This window comes from Pelophylax lessonae, assembly GCF_965119305.1.
Source record: "Pelophylax lessonae genome assembly, chromosome: 4".
Taxonomy (NCBI): Eukaryota; Metazoa; Chordata; class Amphibia; order Anura; family Ranidae; genus Pelophylax; species Pelophylax lessonae.
This window is the reverse complement of record NC_138771.1, coordinates 183,872,856-183,884,977: the sequence shown is the minus strand read 5'-3', so window position 1 is coordinate 183,884,977 and position 12,122 is coordinate 183,872,856. Positions and strand designations below refer to the sequence as shown.

At 36.0% G+C, this 12,122-nt stretch overlaps 1 protein-coding gene across 1 annotated transcript in view; it reads right to left on the bottom strand.

The window, feature by feature from the left end:
* The window catches only part of PCLO (piccolo presynaptic cytomatrix protein), a 307,080-nt gene that overhangs the window by 86,942 nt on the left and 208,016 nt on the right, over nt 1-12,122 (bottom strand). The window contains exons 6-8 of the mRNA XM_082257080.1: nt 8,385-8,515; nt 6,575-6,656; nt 1,981-2,106 (exon numbers count right to left, since the gene is read on the bottom strand). Coding sequence (XP_082113206.1) covers nt 1,981-2,106; nt 6,575-6,656; nt 8,385-8,515 — 339 coding nt within the window. The remainder of the gene's footprint in view (nt 1-1,980; nt 2,107-6,574; nt 6,657-8,384; nt 8,516-12,122) is intronic.

Here is a 12,122-nt window from a genome sequence, read left to right as displayed (position 1 = left end):
GGTCATCACTGCCATCACTGCCACCGCTGGATACCTGCACTCAGCATCTCCCCCTCCCACTTTGTTTACAACTGTTCTTCTGAACTTTACTGATGCAGTGTGCACTGGAGACACATGACCTTGGTTGATTGGAAACTTTCAATTTAAATGGGTTAGAGATCCCTGTCAGGTTCTACCGGTAATATACTGTAGAATTCTAATGCATTGAACTTGCAACACTCAGTTGCTAAAAACCTGAGATCAGCAGACTGTACTGTCTCCCTACATCATCATCTACCGTATAGAGAACAGAAAAGATGGGGGAGCCACATGAAATCTATGTATGTATAAAATTAACACACACATACACTCTTTAACCACTTAAAGACCAGGCCTATTTTTGACATTTGTTGTTTACAAGTTAAAATCTGTTTTTTTTTTGCTAGAAAATTACTTAGAAACCCCAAACATTATATATACGGTACTTAAAAATCTCCATAGGGGACGTTAAAACTTTTTTAAAGGTTGCCTATTTAAAGTTACATAGGAGGTCTTGCACTAGAATCATTGCTCTAACTCTAACGATCGTGGTGGTACACTGTTTACATTCGCGGGTACGACTTACGTATGCGTTTTCTTTGGCGCACGAGCATGGAGAGATGGGGTGCTTTAACACATTTTTTTTATTTTCACACAGTCTGTTTAAAAAATAAATAAATTCCGATCGCTTTTATTGTGATCACAAGGAATGTAAACATCCCTTGTGACAGTAATAAGCAGTGACAAGTACTCTTGGCGGGATCTGGGGTCTAAAAGATCCTAAACCGCTCCTCTGCACTTTTAAGTATCCAAAACGCCAAGATCTGTGTTTTAAAACTGGTGCCGTTGTTGGCTGCTGAGTAAACATGAAGTGACGTTGGGACACCGCTGCCGGGTTACTACATCGGAGACCCAATCAAAGCTGGTCCGGCTTTGTTCGGGTCTCCGGCCAGCCGGCGGATGTGCTGGCTGGTCGTTTGGGACTCGGAGCAGCGGAAAGGTGGGGACATCCCCTCCCGCTGCTTGGAACAACAGCCGAGCAAATGCTTACCTGCATCAGTTGGTATTACAAGAAAGCTAACCACGGCTCCAAAAACAGTACTGGGGTGATGCCTGGCAAGTGGCTAATTTTATATATATATATATATATATATTTACTGTATTTTTTTTCTGCAATCAGCTTTACAGAATTAACTAAAGTTACTGAGTCCATGCATCCTTAAGCGATGTTCAGGTTTATGTTAAGAGTTACCAAAATAGAAAGTTACTTAAAATGTTGTTTATATGGATAAAGGTCTAGTTCACATCAGATCCAGTCCAGTGCATTTTTGTTCTGCATCAAAAATGCATGGATAGTGTTTAACGTGGATTCCAATGGCCCCAGTTCACACCAGTGCAGTGCATTCCAGTACAGTCAAAAAAACTAGAACATATTTTTTGGTATGGAACACATCTGGAACATGGCAAAATGCATCACAAATCCACCAGAATAGACATGCCTTTAATTAAGATAAAACTGTAATGTATCAAAAATGTATCAAAATGATTTAAAAATGCCACAGAACGAATAAAAAATGTGCATGCAGAAATATATCAGGAATGCAGAAATTGTGATGTGAACTGGCCTGAAGTACTTGAAAAGGGAAATGCCTGGTCATGTACTTAACCACAGCTTTTATTATAAAAAAAAAGTGAAATATCCACATCCATGTATTGTTTGACCATTCATTTGAACATTTAAAAAATGTTTTTGCATTTATGAAAAAGATGAATACTTTAAAAAGCTATAAATCTAAAATATGATGGTGACTGTGCTATAAGTAATATATGAACAAACACCAAAAAAATTGCTTTTTAGTGACTGCAACTATTTAGTATACATTTATTCATTCTTCTTTCACGTGGCACACATTTTTTGTAAAATAAAGCTATAAATACCTGACAAAACAAATACGTTCTTACCTTCACTGAGTCTGCCAGTCTGCTCAGCAATTCCACCTGGTAGAATCTTGGCAACGTATGCTCCAATCTCTCCTTGACTTCCTGGTATCTCTTTTCCACCAATAACTCTTATTCCAAACCCATTTCCTAGTTAATGAGAAGATAAAATCACATGTGACTTCTGTCCAGCTGATAAGTAATAATAATTAAAATAAAAGTAACAGATATCAAAAGTTGACATGGCATATGCTGGGATATCTTCTGTTATTGTCATACAGCCTGGCATTTCAAAATAATCATTCACTATTCTGAATTTGTCAATAATCATGCCAGCAGTGAAAGTAAAAGAAATATGAAAATTATTAAATTCAAAGTGTAAATTCACAGCAAAGTAAACAATGCAAAAGGGAGCCTATTTAAAACAGATCAAAACACTAGCTATTTTTTAAAATAACAAAGCTATACATATTGCATTTTATGGCAAGATTAAGATTAACATTACAAGACAATAAAAAAAAAAATATATATATATATATATATATATATATATGTATATATATATATATATATATATATATGTATATATATATTTTTTTTTTCATGCACATTATTGGATGAATAAATTCAATACAACTTCATCCTAAATGAATTTCATTTACTATGCCAAGAGAGCATTCACTTAGTGAATGAGGTGAAGTTTTTCTGATTTTGCTCATCCAAGCATGTGTAAGCAAAAATCCTGTTTTTAGTTTTTCTTGCGCACCATATATACACGAATTAGCCATAACTTTATGACCACTGAAAAGATACGTGAATAACATTGATTATTTCATTACAATTACAATAACATCTAAAAAGTTGCTAGGATAGATTAGGCAGCAAGTAAATATGTTGTCCATGAAGCTGATGTACTAAAAACAGAAAAAATGGTTATCACAGTTTGCTGTGTATGAGGCTGTGTAGCTGCAGACCGGTTAGGGTGTCCATGTTGACCTGTATCCACAGCCAAAAGTGCCTACAATTGGCTTGTGAGCATCAAAACTGGACCACAGAGCAATAGAAGAAGCACCAGGATGCAGTATGGGAAGAAGGCAAGCCGGTGAAAGCAGTGTGATGTTTTTGGCTATGTTCTTGGGAAATCTAGGTCCTGCCATTCCTTTATTTGTTACTTTGACATGTACCAACTAATGCTGATCAAGTACCCCCATTCATGAAAATGGTGTTCCCTGATGGCAGTGGGAAAAGATGATGGACTGGCCAAGCACGTCTCCAAACCTAAACCCTATTGAGCATCTGTGGGGCATCCTCAAACAGAAGGTGGAGGAGCGCAAGGTCCCTAACATCCACCAGCTCCATGATGTTATCATGGAGGAGTGGAAGAAGACTCCAGAGACAACCTGCGAAGCTCTGGTGAACTCCATGCCCAAGAGGCTTAAAGAAATGCTGGAAAAATTGGTGGCCACACAAAATATTGACACTTTGGGCCCAATTTGGACATTTTCACTTAAGCTGGATACACAATATGCAACTTTTGTTGTTAGATTTCCTTTAGATTTACCTTCAACTATGTAGTGCAAGGGCCTGCTTGATTGCATACAAATTGTGTTTATATGGTTATATGGTTTTGGTAAGTCTAAAGGAAAAAATCTAAAGAAAATTGTATAGTGTGTATCCAGCTTTAGGGGTATGCTCACTTTTGTTGCCAGCGGTTTAGACATTAATGGCAGTGTGTTGAGATATTTTGAGGGGACAGAAAATTGACACTGTTATACAAGCTGTACACTCACTACTTTACATTGTAGCAAAGTGTCATTTCTTCAGTGTTGTCACATGAAAATATATAATGAAACATTTACAAAAATGTGAAGGGGTGAACTCACTTTTGTGAGATACTGTGTGTGTGTGTGTACATATATATATATATATATATATATATATATATATATATATATATATATATATATATATATATATATATATGTGTATAAAATAAATACTATATATATATATATATATATATATATATATATATATATATATATATATATATATATATATATATATATATATATATATATAATATAATATTATATACAGTTTCCCAGCATTGTATATTAGCTATGTAAGAAATACTTAGGAAGTTATAATTTATGATAAAAATTAAAGATAAACTCTTTTGTGGAAATGAAAGCAGCCAATGGCCAATCATAAATTAACTTATTAGTTTGTTTCAATACACTAAGCTAATGAAAAGATATTTGCCAAGGTATTACTCTAATTATGTAGTAACTTAGCCTTGTTTTACCTTCCAGTGTTTGGACAGAAAAAAGATCCTAGCTTTGTGTCTTTTATTACCTTGGTTCACAAGCACAAAAACACAGTGTATTTATAACCTACAATGTTGTTCAGTACATTGCATGGTTATGAGCAGCAGTTTATACTAATTAGACAAAGTAATTATTTATGATGTTGCCACAATGTAACAGGTGCTTAATATCTCATCCATGGTGGATCTGCCTCTGGATGGGGGATAGAACATCAAAACACATTTTAAATATTTATATTTCCAGGATCACCAGGTGTTTTTTTCTTATTGAGAACTGCGTGAAATGTCAAAGAATTCATTTGTACATGTTCATTACTACCTTGCCTAAATGTCACCATTATATTGTTCACCTTTCTTGAAAACATTTCATTTGTTGCCTTAGAAAACCCTTTATTTCAGTAAGTCAATTTGTTGGAATAACAAAGTCTTAAAGAAAAAAGAGTTGTAAGTGAGGCTGGTCATATACTGACAGACCGCTCATCAGATTTGTCAAGAGCGGATAGATGTGTTATCTTACCATTAAGTTTCAAACTGATTCTGACAATTTCCTTCTGATTCCTAAATGGTAAACATTTATTTACATGTGAAAGTGGAAATGCAATCAGAATCTAAGATTTTGTTTTTCATACTGAAAAATCAATGTAATCAAAACTATTTATGTTCATCATTGACCACTTCTTAATGCCTACACTGCCACATCGACTAATGATGCCAAGACCAAGATATTAGCAGTGAAAAAATCTTGTGCATGTCTAAAGGATACCTACTGCTAAACAAAAATGTACACACACCTCTTCCTACGCCCCCCATCCAATTTAATGCTAATCAATCTTAGGGGCACATTGCTGTAATACATTTATTGGTTATTTTTGTTTAGTTTTTATTTTCAAAGACCTTTAATGCTTTTCTTGTGTATGAAACATAAAATACAGTGATCACAATATAACTTTATAGGCTCTGTGACATCATAATGGAGAAAAATGTGCATCATTATTACAACTAATTATTCCATCTCATCAGCAGAGATTAGTGAATATGGTCACTTGAATCCATGAAATTGGGTCCAAATTTAACATCATTGTAAATGTGGTATCAAGTTAACTTAAAGTAAAGCAAACAGATGTCTTAGCACCCATTGTTCTCAGTAATATCTCTGTCTTCCTGTGGTTAGTATTAGTTCCTGAGTATATCACATTTTTTATATAGTGGATATGAATGCTTTGGCAGAAATGGAAACTGTAACACTATTAATGGAGAACCCGCATAATTATGAACGTTGGTTTAATCAAACATCACTTTAACATTTTTCTAAATATGAAAAGTAATGCCCCAATAATTTTCAGTTATAATTTGTTAAATGTCAATGGTTTGCTTTAACTAAAAATGTCTTAAGAAGAAAACATTTCAAAATGTAATTTAGAGAACAGTTTTGTGAACTATAATAAGAATGTTTAGTTTTTAAAAATGAACATTTACAGTATTAGGCATTTTTGATAGAGATTGATAGTAGGCTTCACACTACATTTACAGGTGCACTATCTTTTCTGCACATGCCTTTCAATGATTTCCTTTTGCTTTCTGTTGTAAAATACCTGCTTGTCACTCAATAGGGTTAATTCACTAAAGGCAAATAGACTGTTTATTTTGCAAAGGAAGCTTCACTTTGCAGGGTAATTTCCCCCAGAGCTTAGTGAATGAGCTAAAGCTTTATTGTCTTCCGTCATTCAATAATTTGCAAGAAAACATGCAGTTTTTAATTTTGCATGTGATTAAGTATTCTTAGCAAAGGGTAATTTCACAAAGCTCTGGGTAAAATCCCCTTGCCAAGGGCAACTTCCCTTGTAAAATATACCATATATTTGTTATTAGTAAAGCATCCCCAGTTTCTATGCCCAACTCCATACCATTACCACATGTGTGTTGCGTCCATGCTTACTGTTGATATTTAAAAAGGGGTATCCTTTTGTCTAGTCTATCTTCAAGTTTGCAAGCTTAGAATATCTTTGAAAAAAACATTATGGAAAGTAAATACTAGGCTCAAAATAGTGATATCTGCTTCTGCAAGTGACACGTGTCTGGGATAACATTTGTCAAGAATTGGTCAGATACATTTTCTATTTTATGCTTATCAAGTATTTTTTAGAAAATAAATAAAACATGGTTTAAACAATTTATATAGCCTTCACAGATGCTGCAGTTTCCTCTACTAGCAGAGTTTTATGCCCATGTAATACATCCCTATCTAATAAGAACAGGCATACAATTTCTAAAAAAAAAGGTTACATTTACCTGAAACAGTGTGGTCCTTTGGATCTCTGAGAAGTTTAATTCTTGAATGTGGAAATGGATAATGAATAGGTTTTCCATTCATCTAATATACATATAAAACATATATTAAAATACATTGGAAAGCAAACACTGTGAATGAACCATGAACTGTATGCATCAATTAAATTTACATATATAAAATATATCATTCAGTTTATAAATTCAACTCAAAAACATAGATGTATCAAATCTTTTTTTTTTTTTGCATAACAGTACAATGAACTTACCTTGATTACATTTCAATAAGAACATTTGCTCTCTTTCTCTGCATTGCCTCTATTACTATTATCCTCCAATTTTTCCTATTATGTATACCGATAACTCTAAGTGTACCCCTTACACTCTCGCTAATCCATTCTTTGAGACATTCCAGGTACTAATCAATATGCCTTCCATGTACCTCCTATATTGTGATAATTATGAAGGCCCACAGATGGTTTCGACTGAAACTTTAATTCAGTGGGTCAATGGCATGGAAGCAAATATTCACACAGCACATACCCAATGTAACTATACTAATCTCTTCTTAAACTGTATTGAAAACATTAAAAAAAGACTCCACTCCAATGTCCATGTTGACTATTAGTATTTATCCTCTTATATCATGTCTGCATGCCAAAGTCTAAATACCTGGTGATCTTGCCAGTCTCTTGCATGCTGCCCAGCTTCCCTTTATTTTCTGTCTAACACTAATTGCAGGCTCAGACCTGTGATAGCATTGACAGACATGTGCAACACACCTAGGGATGGGAACAGCAGGATGCCATGCAAAAGTACATTGAATCTGCAGTCCTGTAGTCTGTCTGTGGCATCACAGTCTGACACATCCATAAGTGACTGACCATGGGATATCAATGATGCCTCCATCTCTGCCTACAGCATGCAGCTGTTAGAGCTGTTCCTAAGGAACAAAATTGTTCCTGTGATATGTGATGTCAATGGAAGTTGCTGATCATTATAAGCAGTCTGTGCCCACCCACCCTTCCCCCCGATCCTATTAACCACTTGCCGACCGCCTGCCGCAATATATCTGGCTTGGCTGCACGAACCGCCGTACCTGTATGGCGACTTGCAAGAGCGTTCCTGGGGGTGAGCACATGCCACTGGCAGCGAGCGCCCCCTACTAGGCAACAGGGATGCTGATCCACGGGACCGGTGGGCGCGATTGCACCCACGATCGCTCCCCACTGAGAGAGAATGACGGTCTGCTGTTGTAAACACAGCAGACCGTTGTTCTCTCTAAAATTATAGCAGAGCGCCTGCGATCCTCCTATTTAGGATCACAGGTCTCTGTGTTCATTTCACAAGTCCCTCCCCCATACAGTTAGAAAACACTTCCCTAGGCTCAAACTTAACCCTTTGATCACCCCTGGGTTAACCCCTTCCCTGCCAGTGTCATTATTAGAGTAACAGTGCATATTTTTAGCACTGATTACTGTAGTATTGTCACTGGTCCCCCCCAAAAGTGTCAAAAATGTCAGTTAGGGGTCTATCTGTCTGCCACAATGTGGTAGTCCCGCTAAAAATTGCAGATCATCACCATTACTAGTAAAAAAATAATACAATTTAAAAATGACACAAAACAATCACAGCTAAGACTTGGTAAGCTGCAATATAATACATGTTTGCTTTTGGGTTTAATGCTGCTTATAGGGTTTAAACACACTTTAATGGTTTTCTTCTTAAGAAAAAAATATATATTGTAAATGTTTCTGAAAAACAAAGAAAATTGCTGCCAAGCATGTGCAATCCAGCATCTCTACCATCTTACTTGATCCTGATGAGGTGGTCTGCTGTGTGATAATTTGTCTGGCAGTTTTCGGTCAATTCCATGTCCATTATCTAGGCGTGATTCCCTTGGCTTGTCAAACCAGTCTGTTTCCTCATGGCGCAGATGATAGGCTTTGGAAATTAATGATATGTCAATATTTCTATTTATTGCACTATTGTGGATGAAGGTGTTAAAAACCTGCTATGTGATACTCATGCAAAAAGACTAACCATGCATCTCATAACAAGATCAAAGGTTCACATAAAGGTGAGCAGAATGACATTTACTGTTGCAGTGCGCAAAGCAAGAATGACATAGAGCATAAAAAATCTACAAAAACAATTGCCATGCCATCAGTGTAATGAGGCTGAAATATTTCCTGATCATTTTTACTGGGTGCAATGCACGTGGGCTCAGATATACAGTGTTTTATTTAGAACATTTTTAAAATTATGAGCCCTTATATGTGGCATCTATGTGTTAGATTTCAAGATCCCATATTAAAATGTATGTCATGTTAGGCTTTATTATTACCTATTATTACCTAAAAACATGGACTGAAAGCTACAGAAAAGCAAAGGGAATTCCAGAGTTGCATATATTGTTTTCCCCAAATTGTACACAGGATGGGCTGAGTTAAGGGGAAACCAATAGTGTTTACTCCGCTGAATGACTCTCATAAGCAGTAGATATTGAATATAAATTACTTGTCACAAGAGTCATCAAACAGAATTCTCAGTACCCTAAATGAAAACACTTATTCTAAAATAGACTGACATTTAAATGACAGGTAAACCTAAAAAGTATGCAAAAACACTACTAATAGGATTTAGCAATCTATTCCTCTGCAGCAAAGAAAATTGTATCTTTTCTACACTATTCACTGTATGATTTCCGAAAAAAGTAGCTTTAAAACTAGCAGTTATTATTCTACTATGACATTACTTAATCAGAGGTCAGATATCCAGTATCTCACAAAAGTGAGTACACCCCTCACATTTTTGTAAATATTTTATTATATCTTTTCATGTGACAACACTGAAGAAATGACACGTTGCTACAATGTAAAGTAGTGAGTGTACAGCTTGTATAGCAGTATAAATGTTCTGTCCCCTCAAAATAACTCAACACACAGCCATTAATGTCTAAACCGCTGGCAACAAAAGTGAGTACACCCCTAAATGAAAAAATCCAAATTAGGTCAAAAGTGTCCATATTTTGTGTGGCCACCATTATTTTCCAGCATTACCTAATCCCTCCTGGGCATAGAGTTCACCAGAGCTTCACAGGTTGCCATTGGAGTCCTCTTCCACTGCTCTAGGATGACATCACGGAAATGGTAGATGTTAGAGACCTTGCGCTCCTCATCCTTCAGTTTGAGGATGCCCTGCAGATGCTCAATAGGGTTTCGGTCTAGAGACATGTCCATCACCTTTACCCTTAGCTTCTTTAGCAAGGCAGTGGTCATCTTGGAGGTGTGTTTGGGGTCGTTATCACCTTGAAATACTGCCCTGTGGCTGCCGCCACACACGCTTGACACCATCTGAACAAAATAGGTTTATCTTGGTCTCATCAGACCACAGGACACGGTTCCAGTAATCCATGTCCTTAGTCTGCTTGTCTTCAGCAAACTGTTTGCGGGCTTTCTTGGGCATCATCTTTAGAAAAGGCTTCCTTTTAGGACAACAGCCATGCAGACCAATTTGATGCAGTGTGCAACGTATGGTCTGAGCACTGACAGGCTGACTCCCCACCCCTTCAACCTCTGCAGCAATGCTGGCAGTACTCATTTGTCTATTTCCCAAAGACAACCTCTGGATATGACGCTGAGCACGTTCACTCAACTTCTTTGGTTGACCATGGTGAGGCCTGTTATGAGTGGAAACTGTCCTGTTAAACCACTATATGGTCTTGTCAACCTTGTTGTAGGTCAGTTTCAGGGTCTTGGCAAACATCTTATAGCCTAGGCTATCTTAAGGTAGAGCAACAGTTCTTTTTTTCAGATCCTCAGAGAGTTATTTGCCATGAGGTGTCATGTTGAATTTCCAGTGACCAGTATGAGAGAGTGAGAGAGCAATAACACCAAATTTAACACACCTGCTCCCCATTTACACCTGAGACCTTGTAACACCAACGGGTCACATGACAAATGGCTAATTGGGCCCAATTTGGAAATTTTTACTTAGGTGTGTACTCATTTTTGTTGCCAGCGGTTTAGACACTAATGGCTGGGTGTTGAGTTATTTTGAGGGAACAACAAATTTATACTGTTCTACAAGCTGTACACTCACTAATTTACATTGTAGCAAAGTGTAGTTTGTTCAGTGCTGTCACATTAAAAGATATAATAAAATATTTACAAAAATGTGAGGGGTTTATTCACTTTTGTGAGATATCGTGTGTAGAAAAGTATATTCTGAAAATTGAACATTTTACTCAAATATATTTAATTATAATATAGAACCTAGAGGATTTGAAAGCTGCATATAGGTTTTGGGTACAATTGGTATGAAATGTTTTTGAAATATCAAGGCCCTAAGCACATTAGCGTTGTTTAATTTTGGCAGATTTAACAAGCTTAACAAACCAGAATTTGTTTATTGTCAAGTTTATTGACATATACTGATGCTGTTAAATTTTGTTTGGACATCCATGTATCAATTACTTCTGGATCTGTGTTTAAAAATGTTTTAAGGGCTTTAAAAAAGCTGTTCACAATTTGTCACATTTTTTGTAAATGCTATTTGAAGTAGATGCAAATGCTCATGTGTTTAGTGCCTTAGAAACTTTACAGAGAATAGTAAAACTACAGGTCTGGTTATGACCTCAATCCCTGCATGTACATGCATGTTAAATTATAGAGTAAATTTATTTAAGAAATAATTTTCATGACAGCATGTGATATCCAAACAGGTTCAGTGAAGTAAAATAAAATATAAATATTACCTGAAACTAATTTGATGTTAGAAGTGAACTAAAGCTATGAGAAAATTACTTATTTATTATGTCTATCACTATGAATGCAGTGTACGAATGTAATATTATTGTAGGATTAATAGTAATTATTATTTTTTTTTGTAGCCTCCTGCATATGATCACTTGGGAGACAGTTTGTAAACCCTTAGGAAATTCAGACAAAACTAGGTCTAAATTCCTTCTATGTCTAAAACCCAACTCTGGCCTTTAAAAATAAATTCTATCACCTTGCAGTAGCAAAAAAAATAAATTATCTCTGACTTCTCTGATTGTGATAATGGGGCATGTACAAAAAGATGTCCAGGATTTTAGAGACAGAAGTGTATGTCTAGTCATAACCATTTTATAGTTTGGATAGAGTATACAAAAGTGAAACCCCCTATTGGATTTTGACTGCTATCCAGGACTTCGAGATAGCGTCTCTCTTTCTGGTTTGGAGATAAAAGTTTCACCAGAGAAGACGTAAGGTCAACTTTCCAATAGCAACAGAGACAGAAACTTACTAGAACCCTCGGCCAGCTCTTAATTGCTGCAGATGTCCCCTCATTTCCTCTTTTAAAAAACCATTGTCACTAGGACAAAAACTGAGGAGAAAATTCTCTGAAATACCACTCAGCAGAGATCTTAACCCTTTCCCACTCTTTACATACATTTTACTTAGGGTTAAGGGTTGAAGTTAGGATTTAAAGGCTTATGTTATTTTTAGATTTAAGGTGAGAGTTTAATGTTTATTTTATTGGTTAGGTTAAGTGTTAGGTTTAG